General features: G+C 32.8%; 1 protein-coding gene across 1 annotated transcript; it reads right to left on the reverse strand.

Annotated features, from left to right (window-relative positions):
* Positions 1–8,473: 8,473 nt before the first annotated feature.
* LOC135127334 (serine/threonine-protein kinase mos) lies at positions 8,474–14,041 on the reverse strand. Its single transcript, XM_064053778.1, has 7 exons — positions 13,954–14,041; positions 11,731–11,856; positions 10,940–11,133; positions 10,491–10,876; positions 10,140–10,289; positions 9,940–10,090; positions 8,474–8,583 (listed from the first exon to the last, which is right to left on the reverse strand). Exons 2-7 carry the CDS (start codon positions 11,847–11,849, stop codon positions 8,474–8,476), a joined length of 1,110 nt encoding a protein of 369 aa, XP_063909848.1. The 5' UTR covers positions 11,850–11,856; positions 13,954–14,041.
* Between the last annotated feature and the right edge of the window lie 1,555 nt (positions 14,042–15,596).

Raw genomic sequence — 15,596 nt, forward strand, 5'->3', positions numbered from 1 at the left:
GCAGTTAGTAGGAAACATCTTTTAGTTTAGTTTCTGTTTCACTCTCACGTCTATAGGTTGATAAGTGTTATCGCTATTTGTCTTAAATAAAACTACCATAAATGATTTTCAGTTCAGTCTTCAGTCGCACCTCTGTTATTACCTACGGCAGACGTGATTAAATTATTTCGTTATTTTATTGATTATAAATCACTATTCAAAAATAATAATAATATTAAACTGATATATGCGTCCTTGCAAAAATGTGGACGACATCAAAACAAAATTTTGTAATACAAAAACTCACTTGTAACAAAGGGTTAGCACGTTTCTTTACCTTTATTCAAACATTAGATACATATTTTTATTTTAGCTTACAATGGTGTTATAAGAAACAATAAAATTCGCAAAATCAATTCTTTTAATTTTTCAAAAGAGCTGGATTTATGGGCGAGGAAAATTCTCTCGAAGTAATCTTCGACCAATTTTTTACCTGTGACAACCCTCATATCTTAACATAAAATTAGGCGTAGATTTTTAGTGTCGATAAATAAGTATAACGGGTTAGATAAGGTAATGCTAATAACAACGCCACTATGTTTACAAATTTCAAGAAAATTGTGTAAGTTTCAAATTTGATGAATAAAATTAATTCCTTCATTCATTTTATTTTGAGACATCTTGTGGGAGCAATTCTAAAAATAGAACTGCATGTACATAGAAGCGTGTTATTTGCATTTTTTCAGTTTATTTAACAACATTTTGAATCATGAAGTTTTTGAAAGAAATGAAAAAAGCGAATTCTGATTTATCATATTCATGTTAAAGCGTGTGTAAAATGTCAGAGCAATCGATAATGTAGTTTCTAAGTTAAATGGTAAAATTTTCTTGTAATTTTGACCTTATCAAATTTTGGATGGTAATGATGAAACAAATTTTACAAAAATATGTTATTTTATATGTACAATTCACACGTAAAATTTTAAGGTGACGTCATGACATTGTTGATAGCGATGACACGATATTTCTAAAATAGATTACAAAATTTGAAGATGACAGATAGAGGAGGAAAGACGGAAAAGAGGGACCCATTTTTTCGTTATCTAGGGGTCACGAAATGTCGAGAAAACATGGAGGTATCCATCCGACGGCGACGGATATTTCCTATTACAATAATTATAAATAACTAACAGGTTTATAGTTTGAGCTACTTTTTGTACAACAATCTCTTTCCTTATTCCTCTGCCGTCTCTCTTCATTTCCTCTCGAGTTGCGATGTAGCGAATCTACTAAAAACATATTTGATAAGAGTGATAATGGATATTGCTTTACGAATTATCTCCAAAAATTATGTATTGATATTAAGTAATTTTTACGGGTTCAGAAAGGATACAGTGCTGCAAATTGCACAAAATTGTTTTTAAGACGTTAAAAGTACGTATCCAAACTTTTACCAAATGAATAATTTCTGCACGAAAGCATTGAAACGTTTTCCAATTAAAGTTGTTTTATCATCATTACGTCGAGTCTGAGTTGGTAAGTTCTTTCATTTTTCCCATTTATAAGGTTGAATGCAAAGCCATATTATTTCCGCTACTCGAAGTAACTAACCCGTCTCTGCCTTGCGTTCTTTCCATAAAAGCATCGGTGGATAAAATTGTTACGTTTTATTTACATTCATTTTTGCACAAGAATGACGAAACATGAATCATTTCAAGCGATTTTCCTGTTTTGCTATAAATTGTCTGCTTCAGATTTACAGCAAAATATCTGCCCACCAAATCTATGTTGTCTCAATATATAAATTGGTTTCTTGAGGCTATGCTACTTATCGGAGTGAAACTTTAACATGTATGAGAATAGAAATCACTTATGGTAACTTTTCTTATCGCTTAGTATGAAACAGAGGTGTAGTTAGAGAACTTTTGTAGTACGTATTAAGATTCTAAAACCTAAACAACCAATTTTAATGGTTTTATGATTAGGTCAGAACAAATTGTTCGTAATAGAAGAAATTAAGACAATGCTGCAGTTAAAAAGATAATGAGAATGAAATTCAGAGCAGTGGTGTTATGAAACTGATAACTATCACAATGAACAAGATTTGCTTTCTTTGTATTGTAATTTATACGTTAAATGTTTCTGTTGGAACGGTATTTTTTATTGAATCTTAATATGTTTAATTAACAAAATTTTTGTAGACCGGATTCATGCTCAAATTTCCATTAGCAGCTTACAAGGATCCTAAACTAGTCAGTGATTTAGGTGAATTTATTGAAAATGCTGTACATGTTACCCGCATGCTGCATGAGACTTTCAACGATGGTCCTTCGACTCCACAAATTATAGCAAGATCATTAATGGGTAAATATATAAGCATTTGTGGTATTGTCAATTTTTTTTTTCAAATATTTTAGAACCTCAAAAAGTTGTCACTTTATATCAAGCTGGAACATCAATGGTTGGTTCTGGAGTGCGTATACTCAAGAGGATATTTAATCCTTCGAACTTTGTTTTCTTAGGTTTCCTATCGAACTTATTTGCAGAAATAATTGCAAAAATACAACATACTTTCAGATTTTAGTAAACGGTCTTTAAAAACAAAATATTTCAAATACTAAAATGTATTTAAATGTAATAAATAATACTATTAAAGTTCCCTTATTAGAATTTACACCTCGTTTACTTTCATTAGCTGACATTTTACTAATTTTCAGTGTAATGAACTGATTATGCACACATTTTGTTTAAATTATTTTCCACAATATCATCGTATATTTTAGGTCCAGGAAATATGGGATCAATGAAGCTAGAACCCTCAATAAAAAAAGTGCTTTGTTCCCACTTTCTTGTTTATAATATTTATACAATGTTGCCACAAATCGATAGTCATAGGCTTCCTGTTTCCATCTAACTCTATGTCGTCTGTGTCGATTTTAATTAAACAGATTTGAAGCTAACGGACTGATTATTATTATCAAATTTTATACGTATTTTAGGAATTTAGTGTAGATCTCGGTGTAGATGGTAAAACGCTAACCAAAATTTGTCTGATCATCCCCATCAACACTTTCATGAAGTCACCTCAAAATTTTGCATGGTAAATGAGTCATTATAAGTTTCATTATTTAATTATTTATTAAACATAATATTCGATCTTCGGCATCTCCATTTTTTTTTCTTAGACGGTGACTGGTTTGCCTGTATTTTAGTAGTCCCGACACATATTTATTTTAAGTTATTAAGGTTATGAGAAACAATAAAATTCACAAAATAGAATGATTTTTCAAAGAAGCTGTATTTATCGGACTGTACTTCAAGTGAGAATAGTTCTGTCCAAATAAGCTTAGATCAATTTTTTATTATTAAAAAAATATTGCTACCTTTACTTACGGGCGTCAGCTTTTTGGTAATGATTTTATCACCAAATAATCTCTATTGCACAGATTACAGTAAAATTTTACTCATATCTTACAGATCGTAAAACTGCAGCCAAAATTTATTACTCATCAGTTCATCAACACTGTGGTGATGACAGTTGAAATTTATGAAGTAAGATTCGCTTGATATTTATACTTATATTTGTGGTTAAACAAGAATCAATATTTACGTTACCTTATCGATGTGCGTTAAAATTAATACATTTTTTTAAACCTTACGCATAAAATTTGTAGAAAACAGTTTGATAATTTGTCCTAAGAGTCTAAATTGAAATTTATTTATTTGTGTTTGTTGAAAAATCCGCCTAAAAGTGTTTGTATTTTGGTAATATAGTTATTCTAATTTTCTGAATTATTTATACAGGACGTGTCAAAAAAATAATTATTGGAACAACATATTGTATTTATTAAATAGACAATTAATTTTTCCAAAATTCTGGGACACGGTGCTGTTTATACATATTAAAACTGATATAAATGATATGTTTAATCAAAAAATTAACTTGGTGCATGGAGTGTAACAGGCTTCTTTTTGTACGGTTTGTTAATCCAAACCTATTCTTATTTTAACATGGGAGATAAGCACGAAAAAGTCAGATTTTCAGAATGAAATGTTACAATTTATTTAGAAGTGACACTTGTTCAAAATTTTGGTTGACACTGCTATTATTGCATATACTGGTTATAAAAGAATAACCACATTTTGTTTGTTATAAAAATACATTTCTAATAACATGTAAGGTGGTGCTAGGTTTTCAATAAATAGGGTTTTAATTTTTAAGGTTGCTTTACGAAAATATCCAAAAATAAACAATATGTGAATTTATTTCTGTTTACGTCTAAGAAACAGTCCAATATAATTTCTGTTTTCCAAGGGTACGCTGGTCATAAGGTCTATTTGACAATTAACCAATTTCATGGTATCATCGCTCCATAAAAAAATGGGCGATTTTATTAGACCGATAAACTGTGAAAATGTGGAGCTAATTGCAAAATTTTAGAGGTATTTTAAGAATATAGTGTAGATGGTAAATCGCTAATCAAAATCCGTATAATCACCTCCACAAAAATTTGTACGCATCATCTCAAAATTTGTACGTAAGTGATATTTAAAATTGTACAACAAAAATTTACAATGTAGCTCTGAATCTAGAAAATCAATTTCTCTGAAGTTTTATACCCGCTTTGAGGTTACCACAAACATAGTAAATCACTAATCAGAAATTATTTGAAAAACTTGATGACGTCATTTCAAAGTTTAGTTAAGTACATCTCACTTAAAATTTATTACTTATTAAAAATGAAATAAGAAAATTACTTGAAAAATGCACCATAGTCTCTAAATAATATTTCTAAAATTTCCATAATCAAATTTTATACTTCGTCTAAAAACGATCCATTTGATTTCCCTAAAACTCCTGGAACAGAACAATGGCAAAATAGTGTTGGATGGTGAGTGTACCTTAAAATTTGAAGATGTTATCTGATTTCTTTAAATATATGTATCTCACTTGAAGTGAGCACTATAGCGATATTATCCTTTATTTGCGGTTTAACAAGTGATCCCCTTTATTAACTGCACACATAAAGGTTAAAAAAATCCTTTTAATATTATAGTTCATCTTAGAAATTATCAAAACGCTAATACGGATTTAATAATAGCAGCACTAATATCTTTTTAATTGCTCCCCTGAGATAAGATACTGTTCATGCTTTTTTTAACGTTTAGAATTACTTACTGCCTATATTAAGCAATCGATTAATTTTGTTAATTTAATAGCGGATAATCACAGATACACTGCAATTAAATTTGCTTTGTACGTATCAAAATTAACATGATTGTTTATACATACCCATTAAAAGTTGATATCATTCATAAAATTAGTATACAAATTTAAATTACAAATGGACCCTGATTTTCGGGAAAAAAATATAGGGTAATATTATATAAAAAATAATTTTTAAAAATATGTTGCTTTTTGGACATAAGGGATGTACGGTTTTAATGGTATCAGTTCAGTAGTAAGCTATAGTCAGAAAATTTTTTCAAACTCTGCAGTCCAAATAGTTTTCTCGAATTTACGTTCTTTGATAGTTTTATTAAATATTTTTTAAATCCTTTTAAGTTTAGTTATATTTTTGGGTGAATTTTTCGAACTTTTTTTGTGCTTTTCCTTGCACAGATGCTGTTGACGTAACTATAGTGTCAAACTTGAAACTCATATTCAAATTGTGGAAAATCATACTGCACTAATGAAATTACATTCTGAAGCTACTAAAAATTTTAAACTTTTGCAAAATCGGTTCTAGGTGTTGTTAATAAATAATAAAATGTATAGTGAGTTCGAAACAATCAAGGACGAGCTAGATGGTCCATTTAAATGAAGTAGTTGAGTCTGCTAGATCTAATAATATCCTTATAATAAGATATTCCTGACACCAGTTTTATTTTCACTTTTTTAGCTATTACTTATTCCTTTGTTGACATATCAAGAATTGGTTCCTTTTCCAACTTTTATAAGTTTCTTTTAATAATTCTCAAACAGCTAGATTTCCTATACAGAGAAAAAGGTTTCTCAAATAAATATATTAAGATTGCTAGGGCAAGAACGTAAAAATAGTTAAACGAAGAGAGATCAGGATATAACTATTAAATGTATACCCATAATTGTTTTGTTTACGACAAGTACGAGTATAATGAAAGTCTTTGCTTTATACATTCAACTTCATTTCGTAGTAACTCGAATTACTCGACTAACTATTACAGCGATTATGTACAGAATAACTCCGTGGTGCAACTTGACTGGCTCTTCTTAACATTCGCTGGACTCGGCTCGACTCGACTAAACAATAATCCTGCTCCCGAAGATGGCCTCTATTTAAATACTTCCTTCCCTTCTAGAAGTTCCGCAGTCGAGGTCTTTCTGGATTGCCCATCGCGACTTCCGCTTCCAGACTTTTTTTAAACGTCGCTCGGCCGCCATCATCGACGATGAATCATCTTTGCCGTACTTACTAGAACCCATGGGCATCGTACCGGGGCGGCGTATGGGTTTATTTTGTAACAGTATTTATTTAAACGATAATTCATTCTGATCTTATATGTTCCAAAAAACTTTCTGAAACACTTCTTTAAAAGTGTGTATTTCCATCTGTCTTTTGCTGTAATTCGTGGTGATACCTTCATTATGTCGGCGCTGCCGATGCTTCTTTTTCCAAAATTCCGGAACAACTCAGAACCTGTAAAACCAAATACCAAAACTATATCATGTTTGGAGATTTCAATTTTCTCTGTATTGATTGGAAAACTGGTGCTTATCTAGATTTAGTGTGTAAAAATCAACGCAACAACAGCTTCGTGTTTCAAGAACAATTGAACCTTTCCATTTTGCCGGATACAGCATAATATGGGACGATTTTTTTTCGAACATATCATTTGATAAAATTTTTGTTGTTTACTGTTAGGTTTATAGAAATTACTGCTTGTTCAATCTTTTTAAGCTGATAATAACATTGATAATAAAAAATTGACTGAAACTGTGATAGGTGAGACGATTTTAGTAGGTACACTTTTGGCAATTAGGTATACCATAATGGTTATTTTTAAATTGTGAATATGACAATACGAGTTTTTGACAAAACGTTGGGAACCAACTTCAGCCATATAACATGTCCGCCTGGCCACTCTGAAACTCAAAGAGATCTTTTTAAATTTGATACATCTGAAAGTTGCCATATCCTATCCCTAACACCAATTAAGAACTAACTGACAGACCGCTTAAAATAGGGTTAACGTAATTGAGGTAATTTATTGATTAATACAGCAGCACAAATTAAACAAATATCACAAATGCATACAAAACATGCATTAACAAAGCGTACAAAATGTATAATTTGTTTGGAAATAGGATATGTCAAGTTCGTGAATCTCGTTGGGAGTAAAATAATTGATTACTAAAAACAATGCAAAACAACATTGTCACTTAATGGAATCACCTACGTATGAAGAAGTTTCCGTTTAACTAGTTTGTAATAGTGATAATTAAAAAGGCTCCCACAACAACATAAAAATTTTGAATGTCTCATCATAAATCATTTCAAAAGGTAATAAATAGCCAGGAAATTGTGCATTGACACTTGTACTTTTAGTATTTCATTAGAACTTTCAAATTTCAAATCCAGCCACATAATGCAGGTATCGTGTTTTACTTGCATTTTTGCAACTATTATTCTGTTAATGGTAAGTGAAATACCTTTACATTCAAACGAAGTTTTTCTGTTAACAAATGATTATCCATTATTTTAATAATTGAAAGTTTCTCCTACCTCTCATTGTCAGTAAAAATAAATTGGTTCGATAACAGATGAACTACTGTTTCTAAATTTAAAGTTGTTAACTATTGTACTCATCAAAAAATAGTATTAATATCACTCTTGTATGTGCTTTCTCTGTACAGGTTGGTGCTAATGTCGACTGTAACTATGGTAAGTCAAAAAAATAAATGACAAGAATTGCTTATAATAAACATCTCTGATTTCAGCACCGTTTGGACAACAACAAGGAGCTTATGGTAAAATAAAAAATAAAAATATATTTTGTCATATTTTGTGATTCTTACAGGTTACGACGTTTCGTTACCATCGTACCAACAAGGGTATTATCACCCAGGTGAAGAAGTGCAAGGATGGGATAATGTAATGACACCTTTTAGTAGACAAGGCATGGTTGTACCAGGGGGATCACCAGCTATGACTGTATATTATTCAGATATCAGTTCAGGAATTTTCGGAAAGATATGGACTATAATTAAATATGTTCTTTCTTGGATTATTCCGTTTCCGATTCGTTATATGATTGGATTGTATTAAATGGTATCGTTTTATAGATCAATAAAGATGCTATCAGATGTTTAATGATTGCACATGTTCGTAAAATATTTTCAGCCACAACTACAGCCAGATGTCAGCTTTCTGAATAAAAAACCAGATTTAAATTCAATTTTACCGTCACGCAAGTTTGCAATTTTGTTAATACGCGTGATCCTAATGCAATTTCAAATACGTAGCATTATTTGGTCATCCCTTAAGTTGTGTGGACAGTGTCTGGAGATACTGATTTTTTTCTTGAATTCGTACCGAAGAAAGTGAGCATCTTTATCTCTTGCTGGTGAGTTCGGTTAAGGTAATCAGCACTGCACCTTACACTGAACTAATAAGTAGTCACTTCGAAATACAGATATTTTCACTTTGTTATCCGTTATCACAGAAATTTTATCATAATTTATCACTATTGTGTGTTTGTCCTGCTGTTGTTAGTATTTTAAGGTATTGCACTTTGTAGCACGTGTGTTTGACATGAAATTATCAATTAGAACCACTATTGTGGTTCTGCAGTAAAATATAACATTAAATGTCAATTATCAAACAAAATTAATGTCCACAGATGTATGTTAAATTAATAATTCATTTTATGATACCAAGGTGTTAGTTACATAGTTATTGCATTCCATCTTGGCAAGATTTAACCAACGGCTACCGGAAAAAAGTGACGAGAAATAGTAATAATGAACAGAAGCATAGAACTTGAAGAAGGACTACAGGGTTTTGCTATATTTGTGATATTTTTTAGCCACACTGTTGGAAAGGCGGTTGATATGAATAAATGGTGTTTGATAATTTTGCATTTATATTTGCCCTTCACTTCAATAGTTGTTTTACTTAATCCACCTAAGGACATATCCTGTCATTTTAGTACACAACGTAGGAAAGGCTCTTGTTTTGGGTTCATATACATAAATAAGTCTTTAACGGATTATTTTGGTTCTTAGGGTACACAACGTTTCAGATGTTAAATTTTTATATATTCATGGGAAGACACGCGTCCACGTGAGCGCAGATTAGCTGCTTAGCGACACCAAGATAGAACGTTTAATATGCGGCAGGTTTTTTGGAACTCAAATTACAGAGTTCTCTGTAGCACGTTTGTTGGTTTCTTGACTGTTTATATATCAATTACCCGTCACACCATCTTAACAACTTACTAATATTCCGTTACTGTAATGACGATTTCCTTTTTTTTTCTTTATTATTTATTAATTTTGATTAGAATGGCTGACATATTCCGATAAAAGTATATATCAGACAAATAGGAAAATTTTAAAGAACGTCTCTAAATATTAGGTAATTAGAGGAAAAGAATACGGACCTATGTGTTTAAATTTGTGATAATCAAATATTTGTATCGTTTCGACGTTTGATTTCATTTTTGAAAGTCGGATAGGTTTTTTGCAGCTGGGAAATAAGTTGCCTCTTCAGAACAAAGGAATAAAGAATTTGCACACCATATTTTGCATTTTGATTCAAAGTCATTTTTGCAACCTTGGGGTTTGAAGATACTTTCAACAATGCATCAATTACAATAAAAATCAACGTTGTATTTCATGGGTTTTAATTTTTATTATCACAGTAAACATCTAGTAAATGATTAAAAAAAAACAAGAAATTCATTATTAAAGCAAACTGGAAATGTTAGCCAAGATATTTTCCAAACTATCACAGACATCTGCCGCTGTTGGTCGGACAGCCGGATTTTCATTCCAACACATACTACATAATTTTGACAAATTTTCATTCTTAAAACTTAAAGAAGGGCGAAAATTGTATTTAACTACCTAAAAAGCCACAAAACAGATATTTTTACTTTTGACTTAAGTTACTTACTTTGTAAATTATTACTTCATTATCTAAACATTCGTAAGGATTTTTTCCAGACATTAGTTGCCAAATTAAAAAACCTAAAGAGTATATATCACATTTAGAAGAAGGTGTTTTTCCTTTCAAAATTTCTGGTGCTGTGTAGGCCACTGTTCCCTGTAAGTATTTTTATTAAATTGCTTTCACTTTTATTGTAATTGCTTCAGTTCTTTTTAATGACTTGACTTTTACCTAAAAATAAGTAAACGCTACTGAAAAATAAGAATGCAATTCATTTAGAATCGTCTAATTTGATTAAAGACACTCATCACAGTCATCACGTTTCTTAAAACTAAACTTTCGTGAAACAAGCTTTACCTGATATCTAAATATTTGGTTGCTATCAAATTCTTTCATAGAATTACCAAAATCACAAATTTTGCAAACGTTGTTGCATAATAAGATATTTTTTGGTTTAATATCTAAATGTAAAACACCATTCTCGTGACAATGTTTTAGACCTTTGGTAACATCTAGACTATAATTAGCAACGATTTCTTCGCTTAATGTGGTATTTTCGTCCATAATATCTTGTAAGTTTTTAGAATTTTTGTAGTATTCCATCACGACAAGACCATAGTTCCTGCTAATTTTCACATCCAAGATTCTGATAATATTCCTGTGTAAAAGAGAGCGTGCATTATTTTCATTTATTTGGTCTGATGGTGATTTTATTTTTATCAATTTTATCGCCACCATATCTCCTGTAACGATACATAAATAATGTTTTCGACTTTTTGTGTAAATCAATGTTAAATGCAAAATACCTTTGCAATTTCCTTTAAGCACCGTACCAAATGAGCCTTTTCCTATTAAATGGGGTAAATCGTATTTGTTTAATCCATTATTTAATAAACTTTCCTTGCGGGGAGTATTCAAATTTAAACTTTCTTCACAAGGAAAGTCATGGGAAATTTTTGTGAGCTTTTTCGGGGGTGTTAGTTTCGGTTCTGACTCTGCACTGAAAAAGAAATAAATAAGCTGTGCATTATTTCAAATTAAATTATTTACTTAATTTAAAATAATATGATTGATTTAAAAAACTAAACTTCTACGAAGACTGGTAATACAACTAAGTTCCTCTGCCCCAGCTTTCTTGCCTTCTTATAATAAACCTCAAAAATAGCGTCAAATTTTATTCTATTTCAGAAAACTGTTTATTCAAGTTAGTTCGTCCCAGCGTTAAAAAGGAAATCAAATTTTCAAAAGATGAAAAGGTACAGATTTTTCAAATTGCAATGATTTGGACAAAAAAGTACGGCAACAACTTGCATGAAAATATTACTGAAGAAATTTTGTTAATCTAACCAAACAACGTTAAATTATATTAACAACTTACAACGAGACTGAAGTTTTGGTTGTTTGTGAAATTAAAAAAAAAAATAAACAAAATAATCTTAAAAAAAAACGTAACCTGATCTGGCGGGGCTATATTTTATTATTAAATTTGAAAATTTTTGGGTTATTGTGTCCATGGTACGATGTCATTTTTTAAATAAATTTATTTTAAACATCTTTGGATTTGGAATATGTTGTACGAATAGTGTCGAAAACTTACCTTGGTACGGACAAAAACAGTTGCTTATTTTCATGTGATGATAATAATCTTGGAGATCTTGGTGACAAACATCTTCTTTGAAGTAAAAATGATGATGCGGATTTTAACGGAGTCGACATTGTGGTTCTTGAATAAAAAACTTCCGAAAACATACGTTATCAAAATGACAAATACAACATTACAAATCGTACCAGCTGTACAGGTTTCTTTTGTTTGTTTGTTTTTTTAATGTGTGGCATTCGTGTGTAATTTATCGTAGGTTACCATTTTTATTATTTATTTAGATGGCATCGTAACTTGACTCAAATTTACCGCAATAACAAAAATATTACATACAGACATATAGATTATTGATAGGAAATTACACCTAAAAATTTCAAAATGCAACCAATAATACAATTTTATAAAAATCTTTGATATTTACCATTATTACATTTTAAATAAAACATATTTAGTTATCTGTTTGACTGTGTTAATTTGCAAATAAGCGTAAGTTTATAGGTTAAAAGCAAAAATAACCAAATTCAAAGTAAGAGTTCTGAAAAACTCCGAGTATCCGAGTGTTTTTCATCGTTTAAATGCATTTTGCATCAATTCTTCCCAAATGTTAATTTTAACAGGGTATGTACCGAAGGAGTAATAAAAAACACGATCAGAGACGGCCATGGACGTATAAAGATGCAGCAATCAAAGACAAACTTTCAAAATCCATGTCTGTCCCTGATCGTGTTTTTATCGCCCTCTCGGTAGCTATTGCATCTGGCCGTCAGGGTTGTTGCAACAAAAGAGAAAACTAGGTATGTTTTATTTTTTTAATGGTATGAAATATAAAAGACAGTTTTATGTGTGTATTTTTGGTTGCTTCTGGAATTGTTTAGGCACGAAGCTTCCCGTTTTGATATCGAGATTTTTTCTAACATACTCCAGTTGAGCTATTTTCAATTTAAAAAAATACAGAAAAATCCATTGAAATTATCCAATGTTAGGTCAAAAAAAGCTAAACAACAACTTTTTTGAGTAATTGTTATAAAACAAATTAAACAAGATTCCGATGTAAAAGGCGGATGTAGTTTGCGACGAATGAAAATTGGGTGAAAAAAATGTCGATGATATATTTTATAGAAGAGAAAAAAGTAGAACCTAAATGACGAATCAGCAAAAATGAGTGGAAAATCTATTGCTAGAACTGCATTTGGTGAACGAAATTTTCCAATGACATAACATAAGTGATCTTGTAGCCTTTTTTACTTTCGACCAAATTCAGATTCTATAGTTACTTTTCGTATCCTATTTTTCTGTTCTACGAAACATACAGTTTACAATTTTTTCGTAGTTTAATTTCCGATCGTAACAAATTACATTAGCCATTAAAAAAAATGTAAACAATCACGGATGCGTAGAAAATAAACACCACAAAAGAAATAGAGTGTAATAATCTACACAACCTGGCAAAACTGGCATGTGAACAAAATTCTTCCCCAGATTAAACAAATTAAACAAGCATTACCAATCAGTACAAATTTTTAACAATGATGTGGCAGCAAATCTAAATATGAATAAAATCAAAGTCTGTATCGGGAGTCCAAACATGGAGTACGATTATGGGATCGATGGTTCTGAACAGGGACCAAAAAGCGATGACCCCTCCTCAATTTTCAGTGTTACGTTTTGTTGCGAGATTCACGAGCTGCAACACATACCCATTCTCGCGGTGCAAAGTCTGTTACATACTGGCCACATCATCCACTATCTCGCGGATTACCAGGCTAAAGGACAAGGGCATCCCACGAAGAAGTAGGTACTTTAAGAATTTAGAAAGAAAAAGTTTATAAGAAATCCCCTGCTAACATTGTTACAATTGACCTATGAACTTCAATTCATTCATTTTGTTATTGCTGGAAAAACAAATCAGAAAACTGTCAACGTAGACTGACATCCATTTTATACAGGTGACCGCGTTAATGTAAAAATTTGTACTCCCGAAGCTCCGATGATGATTAAAAGTTAATTATGTATTATACAAGTTATAGACTAAATAAAAACAAAGTTCGTCAAGCGTACATCGCAAACAGGCTCAACAAATTCCCATATCATATAAACAAACCACACATAAAATATTATTATTGTTAGTTTTTTTTTACTAAAAACCCGGACGGGGTCACAGTGAGTTCCGATTCCTGATTGCAACCGCACCAGTACAATAAAAAAGAAGATTTTTCTTACAGTTACTCCTGCCCACCGGTCGGTAAGTAGCTGTAGGTTTCACGATCGTGTGCCCTAAGCAGACGCAACGAACCAAGGATGACAGCTTGCTGCATCCAGCCTAACAGTATCTCGGCAGAGTTCCTGCAAGCCGGAATGATTTTCAATTCCGATAGCAGCGAAAACACCGGTAATTAGAACTGCCAACACGACATTGTGGCCCGAGTACATCGTACGGCAAATAAGGCGGCACCGATTCCTGGTCTATCTCATATATGAGTGCCGAAGGTGCCGCGTTATGTCAATGGATGTACACCGAGACCGCTTTTGCCAGACATACCGACAACAAATGCATAAGCGTCACTGGTGCCCTTCGACAAGCCCTGCAGCTAACAGCAGGCACCTGTACACCCATCACGTTGCGGCGATAGACCAAGGTGTTTATCACGTTATCTTGGCAAGCCGCAATGAATCCCTCAGTCTCATACGTAAGCCCGGCTGACCTTAGATATTTGAAGGTCAGCCTTGTTGACAAACCCCGTGTCTCGATGTTCTGGTAGAACATACCCTGCATAGGTCTATCAACAAACGGGGAACGGACGACCTAGGATGCTAACTTCGTTGCATGTGCATCGTCATCGTCCGGGTATCCTTGTCGACCTTGTGCAACTCATCAACTGCCCACTTCACTACTCCAGTGGAGTAGAGCAGGACTGGAACGGCAAGCATATTGATGGCTGACACCTTGTTTTGTTCCGAGAGTTCGGAAGACCAAATCTTCCGAAGCAGGTGTCTATACTTGCCGCGAAGAGTGAGGGAGCGTCATGTGCACGCTCTATTCCAAGATATTTGTATGTCTCTTCGGCATCCAGATGTCTGAAGATGCTTCCATCAGCGAGTTGCACGTTTTCAGAAAACTCCGGCGATCGTCCTCTCCTCAAATGGAACACTGCGCACTTGTCAGCTCGCAACTTCATGCCAACGTCCCGCGTAACTCCTGGGCCACTTTGTGAGATTGTCTGAGATCTTTCTCTCCAGAGGCATACAATTTTAGATCGTTCAGATAAAACAAATGAGTGATCCAATGTCCCCGATCGCTTGGTGGTCCACACACATATCCCGGGCAATGGAGAGCGGCAACAGTGAGAGGCAGAACTAAACGGGACTTGGGGAATTACCCTAAAAAACTCCCCTTCTGAACGTTACCAACTCCGTAGTGATCCGTGTCGTACACAGATCTTTTTGCATCTCACTAATGGGGCAGGTACCGCAAGACACCTGAGCAAGTATAACAATAACCCATGCGATGTTGAATCAAACGTTTTACGGTAATCTATCCAGACCAGAGAGAGATTGCGCTTGCAGTGAATGGAGTCCCTGGTGACAACATTATCTATTACCAAGTTCTCTCGGCAACCCTCCACGTTCCTCCTTGCCGCACGCCTTGATCTTATTTAGTAGGTACCGCCCTTATTAACCTCTCCAACCTGGCATACAAGATCCTAGTAAAGAGCTTGTAGCAGGTGTTGAGGGATGTGATCGGCCGATAGTTTTTGGAATCTGACAAATCCCACTTTTCCGATGTATAGAATTTCCGTTTGTTCGTTTTTCATATGTGTATGTCTGTCAATTCGCGAGTGTTTTTCTTTCATATATCTTAAGGT

This window comes from Zophobas morio, unplaced genomic scaffold, assembly GCF_036711695.1.
Source record: "Zophobas morio isolate AGI-343-1 ecotype UQ-CSIRO unplaced genomic scaffold, CSIRO_AGI_Zmor_V1 ptg000011l, whole genome shotgun sequence".
In the NCBI taxonomy this organism is placed as follows: Eukaryota; Metazoa; Arthropoda; class Insecta; order Coleoptera; family Tenebrionidae; genus Zophobas; species Zophobas morio.

Excerpts from the sequence above, each read along its gene's own strand:
- LOC135127334 (XM_064053778.1), bottom strand. The coding sequence starts at position 11,849 with ATGTCGACTCCGTTAAAATCCGCATCATCATTTTTACTTCAAAGAAGA. Across the intron at positions 10,290-10,490 it reads ACCAAATATTTAGATATCAG|GGAACAGTGGCCTACACAGC; the intron begins GTAAAGCTTGTT and ends AAATACTTACAG. Across the intron at positions 8,584-9,939 it reads TATCTTGGCTAACATTTCCA|CAAGAGATAAAGATGCTCAC; the intron begins GTTTGCTTTAAT and ends CGAACTCACCAG.